At 47.2% G+C, this 12,768-nt stretch overlaps 2 protein-coding genes across 2 annotated transcripts; both read left to right on the forward strand.

Annotated features, from left to right (window-relative positions):
* Window positions 1–490: 490 nt before the first annotated feature.
* On the forward strand, window positions 491–3,013 carry LOC123090125 (uncharacterized). The gene is made up of 3 exons (XM_044511568.1): window positions 491–1,885; window positions 2,240–2,336; window positions 2,667–3,013. The coding sequence occupies exons 1-3, from the start codon at window positions 491–493 to the stop codon at window positions 3,011–3,013; spliced, it is 1,839 nt and encodes a 612-aa protein (XP_044367503.1).
* Window positions 3,014–10,241: 7,228 nt separating this feature from the next.
* LOC123094869 (transcription factor MYB2) lies at window positions 10,242–12,324 on the forward strand. Its single transcript, XM_044516745.1, has 2 exons — window positions 10,242–10,571; window positions 11,075–12,324. The coding sequence occupies exons 1-2, from the start codon at window positions 10,415–10,417 to the stop codon at window positions 11,872–11,874; spliced, it is 957 nt and encodes a 318-aa protein (XP_044372680.1). The 5' UTR covers window positions 10,242–10,414; the 3' UTR covers window positions 11,875–12,324.
* Window positions 12,325–12,768: the final 444 nt, after the last annotated feature.

The raw sequence follows: 12,768 nt of genomic DNA on the forward strand, positions 1-12,768 counted from the left end.
CCTAGGGGGGCGAACGGGGCGGCCTCCTCGGGCCCCCAAAAGCCAGGGGGGCCTCCCAGGTATACGTACGTAGGTACGTACAAGGTTCGACAGGAAAAAAATTATTAGCACCTCGCTCAGCTTCGCATGCTAGCCTAGGACGGGTAAAACCAGTACGTTGGGCCTGGCCCATGTTTGCACGTACTCTGTACTCACGTGGAGTCGTGGAGAACTGTAGATCAGAGAGGAAAAGGAATAACTGGATTGATTTCCTGTAACTTAGGAATTAGGATCGGTCTTTCCTAAAAAAAGAATTAGGATCGGTCGTTCCGTTGTTCTTGTTCGTCTCTTCGACTCTCCTCCTCACAAACGACCTACGCGACAACTGCAGCAGGAACCCAGGAGCAGGATCTCTTCGACCGAACAAGTATGTCTCGGCGCGTACTCTTCCCTCGCATGATCTTTGCGCTAATTTTAAAAGTGAATTGTTCCTTTCAATTTCAGCAGGGTCATGTCGAGTACAGGTAGAAAATATCCATCCGGAAGTCATAAAAGAAAGAAGCAGAAGAAGGCAGATGAGGAGAAAGAAGCATTGAGCGGATCTCTTTTTAATTATTATAAGAGCGATACGAGCACGCCCAGTGATCCAGACGAGTTGGCGATAGTTCTTGCAGGTGACCGAACTGATGGCAATCTGGAAGATGATGGTCATACTCCTACAGAAGGCGATGTTGACGTCAACATGGATGATAGCAATCTGAGTGATCATGAGCCCATATTTAATTCATCTGCGGCAGAATTTACTAGTGTTGATGATGAACCAATTAGTGTGGATATTTATGATCCAAGCAATTGGGGTAATCTTGATAACAAAGCGAGGGACATATTAGTGGAAAGGGGGCCTAAAAGGGAAGAAGAAAACACTAAATATCCTTTGGATGAGAATTTAAGACATTTTTCATATAGCCATTACTCAAGAAAGATGAGCAATGGAGAGGTCCGTGATAGAAAATGGTTAGTTTTTTCAAAACACACAAAGAAAGTGTTTTGTTTTTGCTGTAAGCTTTTCAATTCTAATAAATGCAAAAGTGCAATGGGGAATGATGGGTTTTGTGATTGGAGGCATATTAATGAGAGACTGAAAGAGCACGAAGCTAGTGTCGACCATATTACCAACATGAACTCTTGGAATGAATTGAGAGTTAGACTGAGCAAGCATGAAACAATTGACAAAGACTTACAGCAACAAATCACAAAGGAGAAGGAACACATAAGGCTAGTTTTGTTAAGAATTGTTGCCATTGTGAAATTTCTTGGTAAGCGCAATTTGGCTTTTAGAGGATCCAGTGAGCAACTTTATGATGATTGTAATGGAAATTTTTTAGCTTGTGTGGAGATGGTTGCAGAGTTTGATTTGGTAATGCAAGACCATCTTAGGCGTATTCAAAACAAAGAGATCCATCACCATTATCTTAGCCATAAAATTCAAAAAGAGTTGATTTCTCTTATGGCTGGTGACATTACAAATTCTATTCTCAAGATTGTCAAAGTGGCCAAATATTTCTCGGTTATCCTAGATTGTACCCCGGATGTGAGTCATCAAGAACAAATGAGTTTGTTGGTTCGATGTGTTCATATGTCTGATGGAAAAATACAAATTATGGAGTACTTCCTTGCTTTTTTGGTAGTGGAGGACACATCTGGTTTGGGAATTTTCAAGGTATTGGTTGATTCTATGAAGTCCTTTGATCTTAATATTGATGATATTAGGGGCCAAGGTTATGACAATGGATCCAACATGAAAGGAAAATACAAGGGGGTGCAAAGTCGGTTGCTTGAGGTAAATCCAAGAGCTTTGTATATGCCATGTGCTTGCCACAGTCTTAATCTTACCCTTTGTGATATGGCTAAATCTTGTGGTAGAGCTGTTTATTTTTTTGGAATTGTGCAACGAATATATGTATTATTCAGTGGTTCTACAAAAAGATGGAAAGTTTTTGTTAGCCATGTGACAGATTTGACTGTGACATCTTTGAGCAATACTCGTTGGGAGAGTCGTATCAAAAGTGTTAAAGCAATCAGATTTCAAGCTCCTAACATAAGATCAGCTTTACTTGAGTTAAGTGAAGATAGTGGTACCGAACCAAAGGATAGGAGTGATGCTAAAAATTTGTTTCATGTGCTTGGTAGCTATGAGTTCATACTTGGCATGGTCATTTGGCATGACATTCTATTTGCTGTAGATTCGGTAAGCAGGAAGTTGCAATCACCATCCATGTGCATTGAGACTGCCTTAAAGCAAATAGATGGTATGAGGACTTATTTTGACACTTATAGAGATGAAGGGTTTGATTCTAGTGTGATCATTGCCAAAGAAATCGCAGCTGAAATGGGTGTAGAACCATCATTTTCAGTAAAGCGCCGTGTTTCTAGGAAGAAACAATTTGATGAAGATGACAGTGATGAAGCGATATTGGAACCTGAGAAGGATTTTAAAGTCAATTATTTCTTGATTATGGTTGATAAGGCGGCCACCTCACTGAAAATTAGATTTGACGAACTTGAGTCATTCAAAAATATATTTGGATTTTTAATGAGTTCAACGGCCTTGAAGTCATTGGACCATTCTGAACTTAAAGACAGTTGTACAAAATTTGCAAGTGCTTTCTCTTCGGGTGGTTCATCTGATGTTGATTTAAATGATCTGATTTCTGAGTTAATTGTTATGCAGTCAACTTTGCCCGATAGAACAATGTCTGCTATGGAGATTTTTGAGTTTGTGAGGGAAGCAGATTGTTATCCAAATATTGCTATTGCATACCGGATTTTCTTTATTATGCCTGTTACTGTGGCATCAGCTGAAAGAAGTTTTTCGAAGTTGAAATTGTTGAAGAACTACTTGAGATCTGCAATGTCGCAAGAGAGGTTAAATAGCTTGGCAACTTTATGCATCGAGAAAATTTTGCTTGATGAAATTGATATTGATCCTATTGTTAGTGATTTTGCATCTCAGAATGTTAGCAGAAAATTTTGAAGGTAATATGTAATACATTATGTGATATGCACAATCATTTTGGATGCACTTAATTATTTTCTTTGATACAAATTATATGTTCATATGATGATTATTAATTAGTCATTTATACTAAGGACCCTGAAAGACCCCGAATTCTAGTTTCGCCCCGGGCGGCCGTGTGCATACGCACTGGGGGTCACATGAAGACAGCGAGGATGGACATCGATCGATATCTAGCACAAAATACGAAGAGAAAACTACAAGTGGCCGCAGCCGCAGTTGGGGGTCAACGAGCACGCCGCTCCAACTCAGCAAACACTTTGACCTTTGCTAGCGAGCTAGTACACTAGTAGTCCAAGCACAGCCTTTCATTTCAATAGACAAAACCCGGCCGAGCTGGCCACGAATCCTACCATTATCATACCATGGTACCACCGTGGACGGCATCGGATTGGATCAGGTCTCGCTTAAATCCAATCGGATGTCACGGACAAAACCCAGACCAACAATAGTATACTCGTCTCTAGCACTGCAGCAGCCTGTCAGTCGAGCTGAATCAAACCGGAGTCCCCAGAACACACATGCCGGCCTGACCAGTAAGCAATAGCCATATCAGACGGACATGATAATACGTATCTCGAATATAAAAGGGAAAACCCACGGCACCTCCATGTGTTGAAAACACAGTACACAAGAAGAATACAAGCGGGGTTGCCAAAGTTTTCAACTCCGGGTGTGGAATCTGACCACACATCGCCCCCCCTTGTCCCTCAAACCATTTACTCCGCTTATACATGGCGCCAAGTTGGGGTTTTAAATCATTTCACACAGCACCGCAGCAAGGAGCACCGCCGTGGAGTTGACCTGAAACCCAATAATTTTTTGGGCGACCCCGCCCAATTAATAACGCTACTGCTACAGCCGGAGCGTTCGGCCTTTTTTTTTTTTTTTTTTTTTTTTTTTGCGGGTGGAGCGTTCGGCCTTTGCGTTGGTATGGAACGTTTTCACGTCTTGACAAAACTGGTGGTTGCGCCTGTCAATTTTGCGGTGCCGCGCTCATCCGTCGGAGCTCAAATCCACGGAAGAAAAAATGGTCAAAATTTGCTCGTTTCCATCGGGCGATGCGTAGATGCTGGTATGGTTTGGGCGGTCGTACGTGCTGTAGTTTGTAGACTATTGTGCTGTGCACGCTTGAAATACAGCAACACAAGTGTACATCAGTACGTATAGCTGGCCGCACGTGTAAACTCACACTGTGGAGGCCTGTTGGATTGTTGTGCCGCCGCGCCTGAAGCTTGGAACGACAACTCGCTGTCCGACGAAAGAAAGAGAGAGCCCTGCGTGCATGTGTTTATTGAGCATCGTGTGCGGATCTTTCTCGAGCGAAGCGATCGACCGGGAGTTTGGGATTTTGTGGGTGATGATTTCGCGCAGAGGACTTCGGTACTCGAACCGAGGAACTCAGGGAAGAGTCGGTGATTCTGACATGTACATGTACCGAACGTTTCCGCTTAGGATGACCCAAAACATCCCAACAACGAGCCCCTGAACTAGATCGCTCGGTTTTGCGCAAAGTCAACTTTTGGTATCAGCTTCGTCGACCGACTGATAGGTACAGTAAAATCCATTGGCACAAGTAATCTCGTCTTGGTTTTTGATATGGACGTCCATGCAACAGCAAAAGATAAATACTACTCCCTCCGATCCTAAATATTTGTCTTTTTAGAAATTTCAAATGAACAATCACATACGGATGGATATAGACATACTTTAGAGTGTGGATTCACTCATTTTGCACCGTATGTATTCACTTATTGAAATATCTAGAAAGACAAATATTTAGGAACGGAGGGAGTAAGTATTAGGACATGGTAGGAGACATTTTCGTCGACTACGAAGACGTTTGTGATGACTTCGTTAATCTCAAGACAATGTGCCGGCTCAGTCTTTTGAAGGTGCTCATACGAGTAAAGTATGCGTGTGTTCATACGAATGCATATGCATATGTACGAGCGTCTGCATTAATACAAACATGGTTTCTAGCCATACACATTTACGTTACAAACCACTTGCAACAACAACAAAAACCACTAAGTTGTTTTTAAAAGCATTGTATTGACTGTCGGCAAAATCCATTGTCTTTTTCTAGAAAATTAGTAAAATTGCACGCATGTACATAATGCCTCCTGAGCACCTCTAGGCACTGTGACAAGTCTAAAACTTGAAGGATGGGCAGGCTCAACCACAAGGAAACTAATCAACCATGATTGTAGACACTCCACGTCATGAATTTGGTGGTGTTTTGTTGTAGATCAACTTTTTTTTACCTGTAAACCGTAGAACAATCGTTCTACGGCGTTATATTAAGCCAAAATAGAGAGTACAAGTACAAGCCTCCAGGAGGCCAAGGAGAAAAAAAGTCAACCTACACCTTCTCTAGGCAAAGAACCAATCATTTTACAGATTATTATTGATCCAGAGCTTGAAACTGTCAATATGCTTTTCTTTGATCTTGAATTGAAGCAGATTCAGATCCTGCTGAAGGAAATATCTCCAGCCTCGAAGTGTTTGCTGCAGGCTTCTAAAAACTTTTTCATTTCTTTGGGTTCAAATGTTCCAACATCCAAGAATTATAATTTCCGAGGAAAATTTCTTGGGTAGATGCTCTGATGCAAGGAGAAGTTCTTCATGAAGTTATGTGCCTCTTTTCTTTCCAGGAATTAGTGAATTCCAACAGTCCTGAGCAAAAGTGCAGTCCCACAGAAGATGCATTACAGTCTCTTCCGCACTCTGCCTACAGTTTGGGCAATGAGGGTCATCTAGGTGCATTCCTTTCCTTTGAAGCAAGGCTCTAGTGTTTATTCTCTCATGCGCAGCTAACCAGAAGAAAATCTTGTGTCTCAGTCTATTTTTACTTTTCCAAATCATCTTGAAAATTGGGTGCTCCTCTGAGATTGGGATCAAGCTGTTGTAGACTCTGATGGAGGAGAATTTGGCCTTCCCTTCATGGCTCCATTGATCATTTGCAGAATTTGTCAACCATGGGAAAAGATTATCCAGCTGCAGAAGTTGATTAAAGGCTTGATTTCATAATGGTAGTTGGAAGTTGTTTGTACTATCATCGGCCTCATGATAATGCCGAACAGAGATAGAATGATTTGTGGAGAAGGAATGGAGCTGTGGGAATTGGATGTATAGTGGCTCACCCATCCACTTGTCTTGCCACAATAAAGTAGTTGCACCTGAGATAACCTTACATTCCATGATATTCTTAAAATCACCCAGAAGAGAGATGTGAGCTTTCCACTAGAAGGACCTAACCCTAGCATCAGTTGGTGGCCCATGTTGATAATGCTTTTCCCAAATCAGATTAACCCAAGGAATATCTGCCATATTTAGGAACTTATATAATTTTTTCATGAGAAGTCCCTTATTGTGGGTTGCAATATCTAGAATGCCAAGTCATCCGTGCATTTTGGGTTTGCAAACTTTCTGCCGGGAAATAAGTGATGTGCCCCCATCCTCCATACCATATTTTCTCCAAAAGAACCGACTGAGGAATTTGTTAAGCTGCTCAATGACTCCTGCTGGCAGAGCCAGTGTACTCATGTAGAAAATTGGCAGTGAAGCAAAGACTGACTTAATCAGAAGCAATCTACCATCATAAGATAAAAGTGTTGAGCATCCAGACAGCCTTCTGTCAATCCTCTGCAATATAAGGCAGAAATCTTCTATTTTAGGTTTTGATGTGCTCATTGGAAGGGCTAGATAGGTGAAAGGAAAGCTTCCATGCTTGCAACCAAGTAGTGACAGCAGAGTGGGCAGTTCATCTTCGGGCACATTGATTGGAACCATGATAGATTTCTCATAATTCACCTTGAGACCAGTGAAAGCAATGAAGTGCAGAAGGAGGTTTTTAATATGAGCGAGTTGCACTGACTGGGCAGGTAAGACAAGGATGATATCATCTGCATATTGGATTACTAGGAATTCAGGACAGGCTTGACTAGGGATTGGAGGTTTGATAAGGTTATTTCTCATGGCTTCGTTCAGAATGGATTGGAGGATGCCTGCTGCCAGAACAAATAAGAGGGAGGATAAAGGATCACCTTTCTTACTCCTTTCTTATAGAAGAAAACTTTTTCTGGCACACCATTTAGAAGAACAGAGGAACTACCAGAGGAGAAGATCATGTTCATCCAGTTGATCCATTTGTCACCAAAGCCTCCTGCTTTTAGAATAGCAATAACTTTTTTATGCTCAATTAGGTCAAATGCCTTTTCAAAGCTTAGAATGTTGGTTATTGATCTATTGGATTAATAATATCATTTTTAAGAAATGCCATCACCTTCAGTTTCCATATTACCAGGCCAAGTCCGGCCTATGCGATTTGCGGAAAAAGGCTCTCAAGATATTGAAATGTTTTTCCTGTAAAAAAGAAGAGACATTGAAATGTTTATAAACAATGTAAATGTAGGAGAACAAATTGTGGGTTGATATGTTTTTCTTATGAAAATGATTCAGATCTATTATTAAAATTCAGCAGAAGTACAAAGCATCTTGAACATAATAAAAATTACTACTGCCGCTACTGCCGCTAGAACGAGCCGCCAACGCGCCACTGTCGCCGCTCTCCTACCGGAGCCGGCTTGACCCTGTCGATGACAGCTGGAAAGTTTTTGTGCACGTGCCCCTAAGGATCAGCGCCTTGGACCCGCAGTCGTCGCTCCCCTACCGGAGCCGGCTTGACCTTGTCGACGACAGACAGAAAGTCTTTATACACATGCCCCTAAGGACCAGCGCCCTGAAGCCGCAATCGTTGCCGTTGAATCCTTGCATAGATCTGAAGCACCTTTGATGAAGCGACATGCCAATGCAGTCTAATGAATGTTGAACAATTTTAGTACGTATATATAGCTTGGTTTGGTAAAGTACGTACTCCCTCTATGAACGTAAAGTAATATAAGTTCTTTTAGATCACTACTTTATAGTGATACAAAAGGTCTTGTATTACTTTACAGAGGAGTATTATCCAGCAAAAGGAAAATAGTGATGTTTTTGTGACGTCCAAACTGAAGTAAAAAAATTCATGTTTTACTGAATAAGGATTATATTATGTAAAATTTCACAGAGTTCATGTAGGCTGGCTCCTTTGTTCCACAATCGATACAGAGACCGGGAATATTTACCCCTCTTTTTGGAGAAGGAAAAAAAAACGCAAAATATCTACGGTCGAACAGGCAGTAGTATTTACCTGAAAAAAAGAAGAAAAAAGAAGAGGCAGTAGTATTCCCTCCCTTTCTACACAGGAAGCAGAGCTGTTGACGGGAAAAGAAAACGCCCCCGCGTCGCTCCCGTGCGAGCGACACGGGCGGACTCTGCAGCCCTAGCCGCCGCCGCCAGTATCCCAGCCACCCCTCTCCGCCGCCGCCGGAGGACGCCGCAAGGCGAAGCCTCGCGGCCGACGGCGGCGGCGGGGGACCTTGCTCGTGGCGCTGGGGGGCACTCGGCACGGCGGGTCGTCTCCCGGTTATCTGCGCGTTGCCGTGGCGCTGGTGTCCGGATCCGCCCGATCTGATGCATCCGGCTCTGGCTGCCATGGTCTTCGCTGGTGAGGGCCTGGATCTGAGGCGGCGGCCACGCTGGTGCGGACGGCGCTCCTTCGGCGGCGGGGAGTGCTCGTCGGTGAGGTAGGCCGGATCCCCTCGGCTGCGCGGGCAGCGAGGTTCCGGTGGGCGCTGGTCATGGCGCGGGAGGCCCCGGGCTCCCCTCGTCAGATCGGAGGCGATCTGGTCCGCTCGTGATGCATGACCTCCGGCCGGCCTGGATCTCCGGCGTGCACGCGCCTGCTGATGTTGTTGCTGGTTCGGAGGTGGCGGCAGGGTGCTTGGCCGGGGGAAACCCTTGGCCGCCGGTGGCGGTCACGACGTCGATGGCGTCCCGGACGGCATACCCTCCTTGGTGGCGGCGCCGAGGCTAAACCTCCCCTGACTCCCCCCTTCCCCTGCGCCCGTGTGAAAACCCTAGCCTCGGTGGCTAAGCGGCGGCGGTGCCACAGCGTCGTCACCTTCTTGAAGGCGCCGATTTGGGCATGGGGATGCTGGGTGTGCATGGCGAGCTTGTCTGGTTCCTGGTGGCGGCCCGTCTGATCTACCGCGTCGCAGCTCCGGGCAGTGTCTCGTGGCTGCGGTGCTTCTTTTCCGGCCGTGTCTCCGATGGGGACCTCGCCCTTCCTCACCTTGTACATGCCGTGGTGGAGCGGTACTTCATCTCATTCATTGATGGCAGCGAAGATCGGCGGCATGGCGTTGTGGAGGCTCGCCGCCCGATGCGCGGAGATGGACTCGCGCAGGCGGAGGTAGCTGTCTGGCGTCATGGTGACGTCGATGGCGGAGTGGCCTACACAAGGTAGAAGACTCAATATATTCTGAAGATGGACCTGTGAAAGATGGCTGCGACGACACAAGAGTGTGTCTGACCGGATCGTGCCTCAGACCCGGTATGTGGCTCGGCTGGGGCTTCCGGCTTTTGATGTTAGGTTTAGGTGAGTGGTTTGGGTAGTGGCCCAACTAGCATCCCTTCATCATATGGGTAAGAGTAGCGGCATATGTTGCCGAGATGGTGGATTCAGGAATATTGTCTGTAATACTTTATAAGGTCCTCGAGAATAATTAATAAAGTGGTCGTATGCATCTCCCAGATGCAGAGGCCGGGAGTCATCTTCATTTTCTAAAAAAAAGGAAGCAGAGCTGTCTACTCCTGGCTGGCAAAAACGAGATCACCCTGGCTGTCACCCAAAAGCGAAGAGAAGAGAAGGGAGAAGTGAAGAGGTCCACAGCGCGAGCGCGTGGCCATCGTGGGGAGGAACTCTCTCTCTGCAGCGCGAGTGCGAGTGAGCTAGTAGCAGCACTTGAAATGTAGGCGAGTCAATTAGTCAAACTCCCACGACTTCAAATCCGTGTACGCGAGGGAGCGCGAGCCGGTTTAATTTTAGCTGCGTGGCCAATTAGCCCGGTAAATATCCCACCACGCCCTCATCCATCCCTAATAAAGCACGATTAATTGTACCCCAAACTTTTGGCTTTGAAACATAAAATAAGCCAGGCCTAAACTAATCTCCGTATTTGCGGCGTGCTCCCCCACATGCTTCTTCCCAAGTCCACCAGCGCTCCCCCACCTCCTGCTTCCCTCGCCGCCCGTCTATATAAGCTTCCTCATTCCTCTCCCGCCCAATCCATCACACGCACCCCGCGCATACTCTTCGCTTCTCCTCTCTTCTCCCCGCAGCACAGCAGCACTACCTCCGGCCGTCTCAAGCAAACCAAACCAAAATCTCCCGAGTTGTCTCGCTCGCCTGATCAATCCTTGGCGTCGCCAGCTTCATCTGGAGGCGAGGAGGCGGACGATTTGAACGTACCCATGGATATGGCGCACGAGAGGGACTCGAGCAGCGAGGAGGAGGTGATGGCCGGCGACCTCCGCCGCGGGCCGTGGACGGTGGAGGAGGACATCCTGCTCGTCAACTACATCGCCGCGCACGGCGAGGGCCGCTGGAACTCGCTCGCCCGATCAGCAGGTAGGATAATTGCACTGCACAGTCCGATCCATGCATGCATGCTGGTCTTTCTTTCAAGTGCCAGCTACTCCGTAGTAGATTGGTTGCTTGCATCATTTTGTTTCCGCGAGACGTGAGGCTTAGATATTTCTAGTAGTACGTATATCATGGAGGGGGAAGCAACGAACCTGTCGCTCTGCATCACCATGCTAATATATGGAAACAGATAGCTACGAACCTACTGCCTGATTTGTCTAGCAGCCGCCCAACTATAGTGAATGAGAGAGATAGAGGGAGGGGGGAAGAAGAATTTTTAGTGGTTAGCATTATTCCCAGCCATAGGGATATTTATTTACTAATCTCTCCTCCATTACATCACCCGTCTCGTCACATACATGCTCGCATCGCATCCGCATAAGTAATCAGCAAGTTGGCGAATCTATATTCATTAGTAGCTAGCACTGATGTGATGTTCCATTCATTCCATTCCATGTGATTAATCTTGCCTTGCGTTTGCGTACCAGGTCTGAAGCGCACCGGCAAGAGCTGCCGCCTCAGGTGGCTCAACTACCTCCGCCCCGACCTCCGCCGCGGCAGCATCACGCCGCAGGAGCAGCTGCTCATCCTCGAGCTGCACTCGCGGTGGGGCAACCGCTGGTCCAAGATCGCGCAGCACCTCCCCGGCCGCACCGACAACGAGATCAAGAACTACTGGCGCACGCGCGTGCAGAAGCACGCCAAGCAGCTCAAGTGCGACGTCAACAGCCAGCAGTTCAAGGACGTCATGCGCTACCTCTGGATGCCCCGCCTCGTCGAGCGCATCCAGGCCGAGGCGGTGCAGACAGCCGCTGACACGCCCCTGTCGTGGCAACACGGCGCGGACGACGCTCTCTACGAGTCACCAGAGCTCCCTGTCGATGCGTGCTGGCCAGCGGAGTACGCCGCCGTGGCCGGCGGGCAGCTGCCCAACGCCTCGGTCGCGGAGCTGTCGAGCACTACTACCGCCGGCTCTTCCTCGCCGTCCACCACGGACTCTGGCGCCGGCGCCCAGCCCAGCTGGCCTGCAGCGGTTGACGGTGCCGAGTGGTTCACCACCGCCTGCGACGCCTCCAGCGCCGCCGCCACCATGTGCGACACGGACCAGCTGATCCAGCAGCAGCAGCAGCAGGCACCGTCCCAGCTGGCGGGAGCGTGGACGTCCGAGCCGCTGCCGAGCCTTGGGTTCCCCGAGCTGGGCGTCGCGGACTTCGAGATCGGCAGCTTGGACGTGGACAGCATCTGGAGCATGGACGACTTGTGGTACACGCAGCCGCAGTTCGTGTGAAAAGTCAATACGGTGGCATGGAAATCCACAGCCGCGACGGTGCCCGCGGGGCGGCGTGCGGCCTCCGGGGACGCGTAGCAGATCCAGCGGAGGAAAACGGATTAGAAGAAGGAGAGGAACCACCTGGGACTGGGAGGATTAAAACAAGATTAATTTACCCTGCACGTGAAGATCTCCCCGTCTTCTGCTCCAGTTCTGTGCCGTCTTCCCTCCCGTGTTAATTTATTATTACTACGTACAAGGGTAAAAAGGTACGTAAAAGTGTAGCAGAAGCAGATGATCTAGTGTTAGCTGTGCCGCCGTAAATTATGTGAGGTTCTGTTTAATCTTACTCATTCTTTCTGAGTGATTACTACATAGTATAAGTATAAAGGACGAAGTATATGAAGTGAACTGTTGATAGGAATTGTATTTCTAGAAGTGGTAATAAAAGCAATGCTCCGACGTCAAGTCATGGTTAAATTCGTACTGCGAGCATAGCATTCCGCCCATTTCTCGCCGCTAATTGTGATCCTCGCGCACTTGAATTCCAAGTGACGAGAAGTTTTTTCTCCTTTTCTTTTTGGCTGCGGTTGTTTGCTATGATTACGATGACGGCGACCGCGCTGGGTCGATAGATTTGTTTATGCCGACATGGATGTTTTATACCAGAAATTCAGTACGAGCGGTGCCGTTACATCAGCGCCAACAGTTCCCAGATGTGATCTGCATGGCCGCTGCATTACACGTGTTGTCCTCGTAACAACTCTTCCGTCGTGTTCACATTCACTAGAGAGCGGATTGAGTAGCAAAGCAGAGCTCATCTGATGAATCCAAGTGCATGCCGGGCAGATATGCTTTAAAATTTCAGCACTAACCATACGGCACGCGCGTGATCAGGTGACGAGTTACTCC

This window comes from Triticum aestivum, chromosome 4B, assembly GCF_018294505.1.
Source record: "Triticum aestivum cultivar Chinese Spring chromosome 4B, IWGSC CS RefSeq v2.1, whole genome shotgun sequence".
Classification (NCBI taxonomy): Eukaryota; Viridiplantae; Streptophyta; class Magnoliopsida; order Poales; family Poaceae; genus Triticum; species Triticum aestivum.

Bases quoted from the DNA above. Each gene is read 5' to 3' on its own strand.
- LOC123094869 (XM_044516745.1), top strand. From the start codon at position 10,415: ATGGATATGGCGCACGAGAGGGACTCGAGCAGCGAGGAGGAGGTGATG. The intron at 10,572-11,074 runs GTAGGATAATTG...TTTGCGTACCAG, and splicing joins CTCGCTCGCCCGATCAGCAG to GTCTGAAGCGCACCGGCAAG.
- LOC123090125 (XM_044511568.1), top strand. From the start codon at position 491: ATGTCGAGTACAGGTAGAAAATATCCATCCGGAAGTCATAAAAGAAAG. The intron at 1,886-2,239 runs GCTAAATCTTGT...GTAAGCAGGAAG, and splicing joins ATCTTACCCTTTGTGATATG to TTGCAATCACCATCCATGTG. The intron at 2,337-2,666 runs GTGTGATCATTG...GTGGTTCATCTG, and splicing joins AGATGAAGGGTTTGATTCTA to ATGTTGATTTAAATGATCTG.